The 14,363-nt window shown below is 39.5% G+C and overlaps 1 protein-coding gene and 1 non-coding gene across 2 annotated transcripts; one reads left to right on the top strand and one right to left on the bottom strand.

Annotated features, from left to right (window-relative positions):
* Positions 1-7,087: 7,087 nt before the first annotated feature.
* On the bottom strand, positions 7,088-12,344 carry LOC145158442 (uncharacterized). The gene is made up of 4 exons (XM_079077336.1): positions 10,896-12,344; positions 8,938-9,899; positions 8,420-8,871; positions 7,088-7,530 (listed from the first exon to the last, which is right to left on the bottom strand). The coding sequence occupies exons 1-4, from the start codon at positions 12,342-12,344 to the stop codon at positions 7,088-7,090; spliced, it is 3,306 nt and encodes a 1,101-aa protein (XP_078933462.1).
* Positions 12,345-13,229: 885 nt separating this feature from the next.
* LOC145161770 (small nucleolar RNA R71) lies at positions 13,230-13,335 on the top strand. Its single transcript, XR_013738644.1, has one exon. It is a non-coding gene; the product is annotated as a small nucleolar RNA R71 (small nucleolar RNA).
* Positions 13,336-14,363: the final 1,028 nt, after the last annotated feature.

Consider the following 14,363-nt stretch of genomic DNA (forward strand, 5'->3'; position numbering starts at 1 on the left):
GATGCTCTCAGCCGCAAGGCGGTTGCAGCACCGATTCAGGATATATGATTGAGGATGAAAGTGATTACTCCATCGTTGGAGCAGACTTGAGGAGCACAGGTAGAGGCTATGAAGGAAGAGCACTGAAAGAGTGAGCACATTGTGGGTCAGGTGGCTTCCTTTGATTATGATATCTGTGGGTTATTGACCCTGCATCGGAGGGTCTGGGTTTCGTATCTGGGCAGTATAGTTCTGATGGAGGAGGCCCACAAGTCTAGGTTCTCCATCCATCCCGGGGCAACGAAGATGTATCGGGATCTTCGCCCTGATTATTGGTGGTCCTGCATGAAGCGGGATGTGGCCTGGTATGTGGAGAGGTGCTTGACTTGCAGGAAAGTCTAGGTCGAACATCAGCAACCTCACGGCAAGATGCAACCGTTGGAGATTCCCGTGTGGAAATGGGAAGACATCAATATGGATTTCATTAAAAAGCTTCTGAGGACCGCACGTTGAGTGGATTCTATTTGGGTCATCGTGGATCGGTTGAATAAGAGTGCGCATTTCGTCCTGATCCAGGAGAGTATATCGGCTGAGAAGTTAGCCGAGATCTACATTCACGAGGTGGTGGCACGTCATGGAGTGTCGGTTTCAGTGGTGTCAGACCGAGATGTTCGATTCACTTCCAGATTTTGGAATCGGTTTCACGAAAATTTGGGCACTCGTCTCCGCTTTAGTACAAATTTTCACCCTCGGACGGATGGGCAGAGTGAGAGGACGATTCAGACTCTGGAGGATATGTTACGCGCTTGCGTATTAGATTTTGGTGGGAGTTGGGATACGTATCTTCCGTTAGCGGAATTTTCGTATAACAACAGTTATCACGCTAGCATAGATCGACCTCCCTTCGAGATGCTCTACGGGAGGAAGTGTAGGACCCCAATCTGTCACACCCCCAAACCGAGATGGCGAAAACATTCGGGGGCGGAGGACGTCATGTACAATATCATAACAATGCACAATAGTAAAACAAGCAACAACATCCATTACATTAGTAGAATAGTTAATACATGTGTATTCTGAGTATAGTTGTATCACACCAAAAATGTATATATCAAAATAAAAGACGAGTCTTGAACATGCTCCGTTTTCTCAAAAAACCTGATCTAGTGTACCTGTCTACTGGTTCCCTGAGAATACAAGTTATTTTGATAGAGAGTATCAACATTTAAGTTGGTGATTTCACAAGTATTTAATGTCAAGTGTTTGTATTTGTTTCAAGAAAATGTTTTTGTTTGTTTAGTAAAATGTTTGTATACTTCCCAGAAAATCCTATGTTTTCTTCTAAAATGAAAAGTAGTCTTTTACCCAAGACCCGACTGTTTTGTGTGTTTGTTCTCTTGTAAAATGTATGTTGTGCTCTTGTAAAATGTATGTTTGTTCTCTTGTAAAATGTATGCTTGTACTTGAAATAGTATAAAATGTATGTCTTCCATATTTGTAAAACCATCTTTACTAGAAAAATAGTATGCATTTCTCATGTGAGAATATCACTGTATAAGTGTAATGGAAAATGAAGGTTACAGTAGAATTGTGTAAAATAAACTATTGATGCATTAACTACCTTGTAACCAAATTGGTTAATTTAGGTTAAATGTGATTAGGTTATAACCATGCTTGATTGACTAGTATAAAACAAGATGTTTTTCAAGCGTCGATAATGATATGACATTTGTCACCCGTAGACCTGCAGGTCCCACTGTAGGTAGCAGCAAGGTGTGGGATGGTCAGTCACGTATAGATCTATACACAAACTCACGCTCTCCCTCTAGGAGACTCTGGTTACAAAACATGACATAACAAGAATATTGCTATGCCATGAAATAGTATCTCACATTTTAGTTATCTTGTTCTCGTAAAATATGTAAGTTCCTTCTTGTTCTTGTAAATGAATAGTATACTTTGTAATGAATAGTAATAGTATGTATGTATTGATTCATGTATTGTTCCTCTGTTCTAGAAAATAGTATGTATTGATCCTCTAAACTATACCTATTATAGTTTACTAGTATATTTGTTTGAACTGTAAATGATTTGGAGAAAAGACTCATTTGCCCAATGTGTGAATATCATGTTGAAATGATTCAACATAGGAAATTCGATATATGGAAAGATTATAGCAAGACATACAAGGTCTTATGAATCGAGTCCTATATGTTTCAGATATAGGATCGATTGCATGTGATATCATATTCACTTGTTCTGTTTTTTCCAAATGCATTGGGCATTGAGAATGGGAAAAAGGACTAGAACTTTGTGTGACTAAAGTTCTTGAACAACTGTCAAGAACATTCTAAAGCTAATACCAAAATAATTGGTTGCTTGTGGACAGTTGGAAGTATGATATTAATTTGGACGGGCCATATTTACATGATTCTGGATTAAGATAATTCTTATTCAGAATTGATGGTCATATGGGAATATGGAAATGTTTCCATAGAGGGAGTTGATTATTGAAATCTACATGTGAGTTGGAAACTTTAATGCAAGGAAGATGTTCAATGATTGTATCTTGAATTTGAGACTTCATTACCATGGAAATGTTTTTAGTAACAAAGTTCCAATGGAACGTTTTGTAATATCGTTGGCTAAGTCTCTATGACTTTGAAGCATCGACATTACAGAAGGACAATGCATGTAAGGTTGTAATTCTAGCACACTTTAGTAGTGACAAGAATTTGGAATTGTGAAATGAGCATCATTGGAATAGTGTCCAGTCGATATGTTCACAAAGGAAGGACTATAGGGAGGCATAGTATGCATGTTCATAACATGGCATGACTGATGTTTAATTCAAGTGGTTAGTTGATTACTCGAAACATTATGCAATGAATAAAGTCTTAATTAACTCGGCAATTAAATAATAAGAGTTTTATTTATATTCAATAGTTTTCAGACCATAGTTAATTAGGTTATTATTGTGTTTCACTTTTCATGTTTTACTTCCTGAATAATTTGATTATTCGAAATTTCACAGTCGCTCGTACTTTTGGAAGTAAGTAGCGAATTAAGACTGTCATGAATTGAATTGTAGATTGTCTGTGGAGATTAAACATATCAATAGTTTTGTTGCAATGTTCATGAGTACTTAGTAACGATGATTTTAAGTTTTGGATAAACCCACGCTCAGAGAATTATTTCATGAATTTTATCACGAGTAATTTTGAGACGATAATATCTAATATTCTTGAAACGAATATATATGAGTTGTGGTTTTGATGTGTGTAAAATGCACTGGTTTTATTCCTACTTTAAAAATATAGATTTAGCACACAAGGGCAATGAACCTGTCTTTTAGTGGTATAGTTGAATAAGTAGGGTGTCGAACTCAGGGAACGGAAATTAAACTAATAACTAATTTTAACTAAACAAGTAATAAAAGTAAAGGGTTTTCTCTAGTTTTACAAGACTAGAAACTTAAACACACCACCTAACACGTAATTAACTAATCAACTAAAGCAAGTAAAAATTCACCAAATTTGATAAAAGGGTTTCTGTTTAGGTCCAACCAATTCACTCCTATGGTTAATTTTATGGTAAAGTAATAAATTAATTGTTATTGGTTACCAACTATAGTGATTAGATTTGCATTCGCTATTACCAACCCTTAGGAAAGTAATTAATTCAAGCAGTGACCAAGTGTTTAAACTAATTAACTCCCTAGTTCAATTATTTGGATTAAATAAGATTTGTAATTGGTTAATCAAATTAGTAATTCAACTAACCTCTTGTTTGTTGGTGTCTCAAACAAGCTCACACATTAATTTACCCATTCTCTAATTAATCCTAGTTTCATATTCACTAATCCTAGGCATATAATGAAGTGTTCACATAAATCATATGAGGTTAATAATTAAGAGATGTTCATGCAGCCTAATTGTCTTCCTATTAACAGAAAATGGTTATGGTTAATGCATAAGGGTCTTTAACAAACTTAACTTAATAAAATCACCAATAATCAATCAATCAAAGTATAAGTCAAACCATAGGAGTAATTTGGTCTTTCCTAAACAGAAACTACGAAAATTCAGCTCATGATTACAGTAAAAGAGAAGCTAAAAACGAATTTAGTTGATCTAAACATGATTTACTTCTAAGAATAAGTGGAAAATTTAACCTAATTCGCGTTGAGTCTTCTAAAGATCAAAGATTAGGGTTCTTCAGGTCTCCAAGGGTTTCCTCAGTCGCAAGTAATTCTCCAGAGATGCCAAAGAACTCCCTCATTCGGAATTAGATCCTCTATTTATAATTATCTCAAAACAGGGGCAACTCGGCGAGTAAGTATCCAACTCGCCGAGTTCCTTTTGAGAAATACGTGTACGGCAAGGATTCCTGGTCATTACATCGCGAACATTCGTAGGAACTCACCGAGTAGCTTCTGGACTCGCCGAGTAGCTCCATGTTTGTTCTTCTTTCTTCATTCTCCAGCTTCTGATTGCTTCTCCTTCTTCCTTTTTGCTTCCAAGCATGTCTTCTGGACTGAAAATATAATTTAGACATTATTAAGTACCTTTTGTCCATATTATGCAAATAATTAGCTAATAATTGATAAAATCTGTACTAAACTCATGGCTAAATATGCACATATCAAAATACCCACACTTGACTTTTGCTTGCCCCCAAGCAAAACCGAATTTTAGCACACTAGAATCACATAAAACAATTCCAATTGAACCCAGCCATTATGCCAAGACCGCAACGCATGCATTTGTGTCTAAAATTTTCCTAAAGACCCCCCAATACTCTAAATACTCACAATCCTCATAAACATTCGCCCACTTATTCCGAACAATGCTCATTTTATGCATCCCTCCGAATCCATCCGCAGAAAACTTCCTAATCCTCAAGGTATTTTTGGTTGAGCAACCCAAGCATACATAATCTAGAAAATTACAATTTATGATACCACTATGAAGCTCTTTGGAATTCTTCACTTCTTGGACATTTGATCTTGATTTCTTTGAATTCACCACCTTTTTTGTTTGATTTTTGGTATCTTCAACTTTTTGAATCTTCGGAATTTTGATCTTTAAATTTACACTTTAATAGCTCCAAGACTCTTTCAACTCTTCTTGTAATTCTCTCTTTTTTTTACATGTATCTCACTTTTTTCTTTCACTCAAAACCTACATGCTTAAGCAGGGGCGCTCAACTTCAACCTTTATTGGTTAAAAATAAAATTTTCCTGGATACATTTCTGGTACACGATGCTAAACATATTGCATTCCTCAAACTAAGCGAGGTCGTGTTTTTGTCCCATGATTTCACTAGAATAAGGAGGCCACAAATGCACTAGAACGTATATAGGCTCAACTAAACATTTGAGTCTTCATGCAATCATCAACATAATTCTAACATGATTCCTAATTGCTTTACCAAATTTTTATGCAAAATTCCAAAATTTAACTAAAATTCTAACTAATGTAACCAACCCCCTACCCCACACTTAATTTATGCAATGTCCCCATTGCATGTTATGCATGAAAAGGAAAAAAAATAAAATATAGAGGGAATTGGAACAAACTCCCCTGGGATAGTAGTTGCGAGGGTGATCTTTCTTCTTTTGAGCTCCATCTTCAGATGACTTTGGCATGGGAACAGCTCATCCATGCCTTGGGTATCATGTCGCGTGTGGTAAACATCTAAATAGCTCCAATTGTTTAGGACAAAGCTCTCAGAAATCTTCCAGGGATGAATCTTCACGAAAATATGGATAAAAGCTGCAGTGGATGTGCCAAAAACAGATCTTGAGAGTGAAACGTTGAGGTACTCGGCGAGTCAACCGTGAACTCGGCGAGTAGACCGGACTCCAGCAGAAAATCGTGGAATTGCACATAAACTCGGCGAGTACCGTAGGTGCACTCGGCGAGTTGAACGCTGAGTCGAAAATTAATTTTCCTGCTGTTTATCCTTGGCTGAGATGTTGAAACAGGACACTTCAGTGACTCTTCTTTTATTTTCTTCAGTAATAACGCATTTTGTCAATCTTATTCCTAACGGACTCAAACTTAAATGTAACATTTCACATTCTCATCTAAACCAACCCTCACTTTAGCCCTGACCAATGAGACTCCTAAATGCATCCTAATCTTCAAACCTGAAAAACAAACAACCACAAGTGAAAGAAAACAAACAATATCCTAATTAATATTCGGGTACATCAAAGTTCAAACATCAAACAAAACAAAATAAAAATAAAAACATCCAAATAAAAAAACAAATTTCAAGCTTCTTCTTCCATGTCCTCTCCTCCTGCTCCACTTCCACTTGCTTGGTTGTTCCTCCTTTGCATACGCTCCTCCCAACTCATTATGTATGGATATCCAGGCCCGGGCCTTGGAGCAATGTTCATTTGTTGAAAGAGATAAGTGAATGACTCATTATTATAGTTAACACCTCGGCCAATATCATCCAAATACCTCCTATGCTCCACATTATTCCACCCCTCATCCTCGTCTTCCACCGGGATAACCGGTGGGTCTTCTCGGGCCCGTTCCCTCCTTTGCCTAACTCTTCTTCCCGGCTCCTCGGGAACAATCACCTCATCTTCAAGTGGGATTGCATATGAATCCCCAAACTTCTCCACAATCTTTGCCCTCCGGAATAATGTAGTGCTAAATGGAGGGGGAGAAATTAATGTTAATGCCCTTGCCTCTTGCATATCCAAAACCCCATACGATCTTGCTAGTCTTGTAACAAACATACCCCCATTAATTTTTGAGGTAATCTTTTCCTTCACCGCTCCATCCGCAAGATATTTTGCCAAACAATAAGGCAAGTTGCAAAAAACTTCCGGGGTGATTATGCTCCACAAGTAGAAAATATCGAGAGTAGGGACTTTGTCATCATCCTTCCTCATGTTGATGGTGCTAGCAATGAGGCGGTGGATGAGACGATGGATCGGAGAACGGATATGGCCTTCCTGAGCAGAAGAGGGAATATAAACCCGATTTGCAATACTATTCCACCAAGTGGAGGCAACGACTTCCTCGGGAAGATCCTTATGACATTGCTCTAAAACTGTTTCAAAGTCCTCCAACATAATGACGTTTTAATCATAAAGACCTACCCTCCAAGCAAGTTCTGCTACGCTGCACTGGCGCAGCTCCCCTCCAAGGCAAAAAGTGATAACATTTGGGTTATAGTATTCACTACCACCCCGGAACGAGATAGTAGCAAAAAATTCCCAGCACAGTTCCGTAAATACTGGTTCTTGCATTTTGAAAAGCTGCATCCACCCATCACAGATTATTGTTGTTCCTCTCACTTCAAAAGATTTCACCAAATAGGGTGTTAACTCCTCTTCCAACCCAGTCTGACTCAGCCAATCCCAATTAATTGCATTGGGGAGGTGAATCTCTTTCTGTTTCAGCGTCTCCAATCTGTTTCTCGCCCGAGCTTGTGAAGACTTTGAAGTAATTTGTGGGAAGGCAAGCCATGGAATGTCTCCATAACCTCCTCCTCTAGAGCTCTGGCCTCTTCTGGACATGATTTCTGCAGAACAACATCAAGAAAACAACAACAAACAAATCCCAGATAATTAAAATTAACCATAACAGATCTAATACGACATGAACTCGCCGAGTTCATGAACTACTCGGCGAGTAGTATGAACTGCGAGTGCAGTTTCCTCTCGGTCCAAATTGTGTCAACAAAACACAAATATTTGCCAGGGGTTTGCTGTTCTAAGTCCTTTAAGCATAAATTCGCAAGAAATGTTGTCCATATCCTCCTAATTTATCCTAAAATCAAAACCCTAGAATTGGAGTAATCCCCCAAATCCGGATTTTTACATAATAAGCACTAAAAACTGTTAAAGTTGTGACCTTTAGCAAGAATCTGAAGGAAAAATCCTACCTTTGGCTTTGTAGATGAAGATTCAGCGAGAAATCAAAGGAGTTGCTTGAGAGGAAACGAAATGCTCGGCGAGTATGCTTGGGAGGAGGCTGGTGAAAATGATTAGGGTAAAAGAAACCCTATTTACAGATTGTAAAAAAAATTTCAAGTAAATACGTGGACTCGCCGAGTAGGAACACCTAATCACCGAGTAGAAACGCGAGTTTGCGATTTTTCATGGATTCCAAAAAGTACTCACCGAGTAAGTTATGCACTCGGCGAGTGCGTCATTCAGTTTGAAAAAAAACTCGATTTTTTTAAAAGCCACCACCCCAAACTTTGAGCATTGCTTGCCCTCAAGCAATCATGTTAAGCATAATTTCAGAAGAAGATTGAAAAAAAAAACAAACAGATCCTAAAAGTGAAAAACAAAAAGAAAAATAAAGGGAAAAGAAATGCAAACTCTAAACTCGGGTTGCCTCCCGGAAGCGCTTCTTTTTAAGGAGTCGTTAGCTGGACTCCCCCCCGCTCTACGTTTCTGCCATGCCTTCCAGCAGCAGCCCTTCTTCAAGTTCTTCATTCCTCGGGATTCCTTCTTCATATTTTTTCACCCTATGTCCATTAACTTTGAAAGGAGTGCCATCTCTTGATAATAACTCAATAGCTCCATGTGGAAAAGCTTTCTTCACTATAAATCGACCATCCCATCGTGACTTTAGCTTGCCCGGAAAGAGTTTGAGCCTTGAATTAAAAAGTAACACTTTTTGCCCTGCGTGAAAGTCTTTATTACCCTTGATTCTTTTGTCATGCCAATTCTTGGTTTTTTCTTTGTAAATCAAGGAGCTAGTGTAAGCCTCATTCCTAAGTTCTTCAAGAGCATTCATTTGCATCAAGCGGTTGGTTCTAAGTTCAGCTACATCAAAATTGCACATTTTTAAAGCCCAAAAAGCTTTATGCTCTATTTCTACCGATAAATGACATTGCTTCCCATAAACTAGCCTATATGGTGTAGTACCAATAGGTGTTTTAAAAGCTGTTCGGAAGGCCCAAAGTGCATCATCTAACCTATCTGACCATTCCTTTCGATTGCTACCCACCGATCTCTCCAAAATTCTTTTTAATGCTCTATTCGTCACTTCAGTTTGCCCACTAGTTTGTGGATGGTAAGATGTAGAGAATTTATGGGTTACCCCATATTTTCTTAACACTTTTTCTAATTGATCATTGGCAAAGTGAGTGCCCCGGTCACTAATAAGATCTTTAGGGACTCCAAATCTTGAGAATAACTTCTTTAGAAAGCGCACCACCACCCGAGCATCATTAGTTGGTAAAGCTTGTGCCTCCGCCCATTTGGATACATAATCAACCGCCACCAAAATATATTTGTTCCCTTTTGACATTGGAAATGGTCCCATGAAATCGATCCCCCACACATCAAACACTTCACACACTTCAATACTATGTTGTGGCATCTCGTTTCGGGATGATATGTTTCCCGCTCTTTGGCATACATCACATTCTTTGACATATTGGGTAGCATCTTTAAAAATTATGGGCCAATAAAACCCAATATCAAATATCTTCTTAGCCGTGTAATGTGCTCCATGATGTCCACCGGTGGGCCCGCTATGACAATGCTCCAAAATTTCTCGGCTTTCCTTCCCAAATACACATCTCCTTATGATCCCATCCGCGCAGCTTCGGAAAACATATGGCTCGTCCCAAAAGTAATATTTTATTTCTGAAAAGAATTTCTTCTTTTGTTGGCGGGTAAAATCTTTTGGAATATACTTGGTAGCTAAGTAATTAGCTATATCTGCAAACCATGGCTCCTCCCCCGTGGTCACTAAAATGTACTCGTCCGGAAAGTCATCTCCAATTTTATCTTCTTCCAATGCTTCCAAATGCGGGTTTTCTGGTCTTGATAAGTGGTCGGCAGCTACATTCTCCATCCCCTTTTTATCGCGTATCTCGATATCAAATTCTTGTAAAAGTAGAACCCAACGTATCAATCTTGGCTTTGCATCCTGCTTGGCAAACAAGTACTTAATAGCAGAGTGGTCAGTAAAAACAATGGTTTTAGATAAAATAAGATAAAGGCGGAATTTGTCAAAAGCATACACCACGGCTAGTAATTCTTTTTCAGTTGTGGTGTAATTTTCTTGGGCCTAATTCAAAGTCTTGCTTGCATAATAAATGGGTCGAAAGTGCTTATCAACCCTTTGGCCAAGTACAGCTCCTAATGCAAAGTCGCTCGCGTCACACATTATTTCAAAAGGTAGGTTCCAATTCGGGGCAATAATGATCGGGGCATTAGTTAATTTTTCTTTCAGAAATTCAAAGGCCTCTAAACACTCTTTAGTGAAATTAAATGGTGCATCTTTTAAAAGTAATTGTGTTAGAGGTCTAGTTATTTTAGAAAAATCTTTTATGAAACGGCGGTAAAAACCCGCGTGACCTAAAAAACTCCTAATGCCCTTTACATTAGTTGGTGGAGGTAATTTAGCAATTGTATCTATTTTTGCCCGATCCACCTCAATTCCCGCTTTGGATACCTTGTGGCCCAAGACTATACCCTCTTTAACCATAAAGTGACATTTTTCCCAATTGAGGACTAAATCGGTTTTTTCACACCTTGCATGCATTAAATCCAGGTTAGCAAGACAATCATGGAAGGAAGATCCAAAAACAGAAAAATCGTCCATAAATACTTCCATGAATTTTTCCACCATGTCATGGAATATGGCCGTCATGCACCTTTGAAATGTCGCAGGTGCATTGCATAACCCAAAGGGCATGCGGCGATAGGCAAAAGTTCCACTCGGGCAAGTGAAAGTAGTCTTTTCTTGGTCAATTGGGTCTATGGGTATTTGGAAGTAACCCGAAAATCCGTCTAGGAAACAATAGTAGCTATGGCCGGACAATCTTTCAAGCATTTGATCAATAAAAGGTAAAGGAAAATGGTCTTTACGAGTGGCATCGTTTAGTTTTCGATAATCGATGCACACTCGCCAACCGGTTACCGTTCGGGTCGGAATAAGCTCGTTCTTCTCGTTTGCTACGACCGTCATCCCGCCTTTCTTGGGCACCACTTGAACAGGGCTAACCCATGGACTGTTGGAAATAGAATAAATGATCCCCGCATCTAAAAGCTTGACTACTTCCTTCTTGACCACTTCTTGCATGTTCGGGTTCAGTCTTCTTTGGTGTTGCACTACCGGCTTTGCTTCTTCTTCCAGGTTGATCTTGTGAGAGCAATAATAGGGGCTTATTCCCTTGATATCGGTGATACTCCATGCAATGGCACTCTTTCTCTTCTTTAGGACATGGACTAATTCTTCTTTTTCAGATTTGGAGAGGTCAGAAGCTATTATAACAGGTTTTTGTTGGCCATCTTCAAGGAATACGTACTCCAAGTGATCTGGTAGTGATTTCAGCTCTATTTTCGTGTTCTGCATGGTGAACACGTCGAGTCCAGTGAAGGGACTCGTCGAGTCCTGGGCAGAATTCGCGTTAACTATGGGTTCTACATATGGACTCGGCGAGTAGATCGGGGATACTCGGTGAGTAGGCTGCTCAGTGGTTTTTATTAGTTCATTATAATCAGCTTCTTCCAGCAGTCTCTCTATTTCCAGTAGGTCTCTTTCAGCATCAAGTTCTTCATCAAAGGCGATGGTGGACTTGTTTGGCTCTTCATTGTTCCATTCCTCCATTAATTCATCCAACATATCAATCGAAAATGTCGTGTCATCACTGTTCCTTGCATGCTTCATGGCTGGATCAACCCCGAAAGTGACTGATTCATCTCCCACTCGTAGAGTAAGTTTTGAATCTCGCATGTCAACTATAGCGCTTGCGGTGTTAAGGAAAGGTCTTCCAAGGATGATCGGGAATTGAGGATCCGCTTCCATGTCCAAAATTATAAAGTCCGCGGGGAACACGAACTTATCCACCTTTACCAAAAGATCTTCACAGATTCCCCTAAGAAATGTAACCGTTTTGTTTGCTAGGTGGATTGCCATGCGAATGGGTCTTGGATCGGGGAGGTCTAACTTTTTGAAAAATGAATAAGGCATGAGGTTTACACTTGCCCCCGAATCAGCTAGTGCATATATGGTGGCCAAGTTTCCAAATTGACAGGGCAATGTTAAACTTCCCGGATCTCCTTTCTTCTTAGGAAGTGTGTTCAACATAGCAGCTGAACAGTTTTCGTTTAGGACCACCTTCTTCACTTCTTCCATCTTCCTTCTATTAGTTAGAAGCTCCTTGAGAAATTTGGCGTATTTTGGCATTTGGGCAACCGCTTCTATGAATGGTATGTTGATTTGAAGAGCCTTTATGTGTTCTAGAAACTTCTGGTAGTCTTCTTCATTCTTTTCTTGTCTAGCTCGGGTTGGATATGGCAGTGGAGGCTGATATGGCTTAACAGGAGTTTGACTTTTCTGATCAGGTGGCGGACTCGCCGAGTCCATATCATGGACTCGGCGAGTAGGGTATGGGCTCAGCTGGGTCTAATTTTGATTCTGCCCTTCTGCCTCCTTCTCTTGTACCAGCTTCGGGTCTTCGTTCTGAATAGGGGCCAGAGGGGTTATAATCTTCCCACTCCTAGTTGTGACAATGTTTATATGTGCGCCTTTTGGATTGTTTTCGGTGTTACTAGGAAGTTCTCCCAGTGCTCTTTGATTTATTTGTTGGGCAAGTTGCCCCGGCTGCTTCTCAATGTTGTGAATAGATGCTTGCTGATTCTTAATATTGTTCTTGTATCTTGTATTGCAGCATCGTGGTCATTGTGTCTTTTTTCGGATGCAGCTACAAATTTAGTGAGCATTTCTTCTAGATTTGGTTTCTTTTCTTGTACCGGCTTCTCCTTTTGGTAAAAACCCCTTGCCTTTTGTCTAAATTTCTCTTCCCTCGCTTTCTTGTACTCATCATAAGGGAGCCATTCTTTCTTAGGTTTTCGCCAATCGTCATCAAATCTATCACCACTAGAATAGCATACTTGCACTTTCTTATTCCCGTTCTCGTCCAAATCACAATCTCTAGTTAGATGAGGCCCATTGCAATTTTCACATCCTACCCGAATAGCATGGATTGTTTGATCCATTTTATCCATCCTTCTATCCATGGTTTTCAACATTGCCATAACTGCCGACAAATCTTCAGAAGCTGCGTACGCCGATCCCTTGGTCATATCATTCCTTGGATTGTGGTATTCTCTAGAATGCTTAGAGAATTCTTCAATCAGTTCTTTGATCACCGGAGGTGCCTTCTTTGTGAGGGGTCCTTGCGAGTCTAGGAGCTGCCTAGTTGTTACATTGACTCCATCATAGAAAATGGAGACTTCTTGTTGGCTATTAAGATCATGATGTGGGCAATTCCTTAGTAGACTTTATATATCTCCCATGCCTCATAAAGGGATTCTCCAGGTTGTTGTTCAAAATTGGCGATAGCTTTCTTCGACTTGGCTATTTTCGAGGGTGGGCAAAACTGGTCAATAAATTCTTCCTTCATCTTAGCCCATGTAGTGATGGATCCGGGAGGGAGTGACTTGAGCCAATCCTTTGCAGCACCTTTGAATGTAACTGGAAGCATACGAAGCAGCTGGGCTTCACGAGGCACATTTGGAACATTAAAATAATCAGCTACATCATTGACTTCATCCAAGTATTTATAGGCATCTTCGTGGTCTTTTCCATAGAAGGGGATCTCCTTGAGTTGAGCAAGAATGTGACCCTTAAGCTCAAAAGTGGCAGTCGCGGGAATTGCGGGTTGCACAAGTCCCGGGCTGGTATCATCCCGTATCCTCTTCTTCCATTCGCCCATGGGAACTTCATCAATGTTCGCCATGGTGTTGTCAAAGTTACCTTCTAGATCGCTACCTTCTTCAATTTCTCTTTCTTCTCCTTCGAACTCGTTCACGATGTCTTCCTTGATTGGGTCTTCGTTTGCCAAGGAAGAGGTGCTGGATGCTCCTGATTTGCTGCTCTTTTTCTTGCTAAAAACGGATTTGAGATTCTTCAAAGGTGAGTTCTTTGAAGAAGCGGATTCTCCAACGGTTTTTCCTTTGTTCTTTCTTAGAGCGGACTCCGGGTCTTCAAGTGGGGGAACCAAAGACGTATTGGATCCTCGGGTCATGTAACAACTGCAATTAAAGTATGAAAAACGCGTAAAAAGAACAAAAAGAAACTAAATTAAAAGCTGTGAATTAGCGATGGACTCGCCGAGTAGCGTCGAGTGCACTCGGCGAGTTCCAGGCAAAAACAGAAAAAAATCTAATTAAATTTCTAAAACAGAAAACTATGAATACTAATCCTATCAACTGTATTACCAAAAAATTAACTTTGTGCAAGATAAATCTCACACAAAGGATCGATAAAACTAGAAATTAGTGCGAATTTTTGAACCGTTCCCCGGCAACGGCGCCAAAAACTTGATGTGTGTAAAATGCACTGGTTTTATTCCTACTTTAAAAATATAGATTTAGCACACAA

Source organism: Lactuca virosa, chromosome 2 (assembly GCF_052849685.1).
Source record: "Lactuca virosa cultivar CGN04683 chromosome 2, Lactuca_virosa_CGN04683_v6, whole genome shotgun sequence".
NCBI classification, from domain to species: domain Eukaryota; kingdom Viridiplantae; phylum Streptophyta; class Magnoliopsida; order Asterales; family Asteraceae; genus Lactuca; species Lactuca virosa.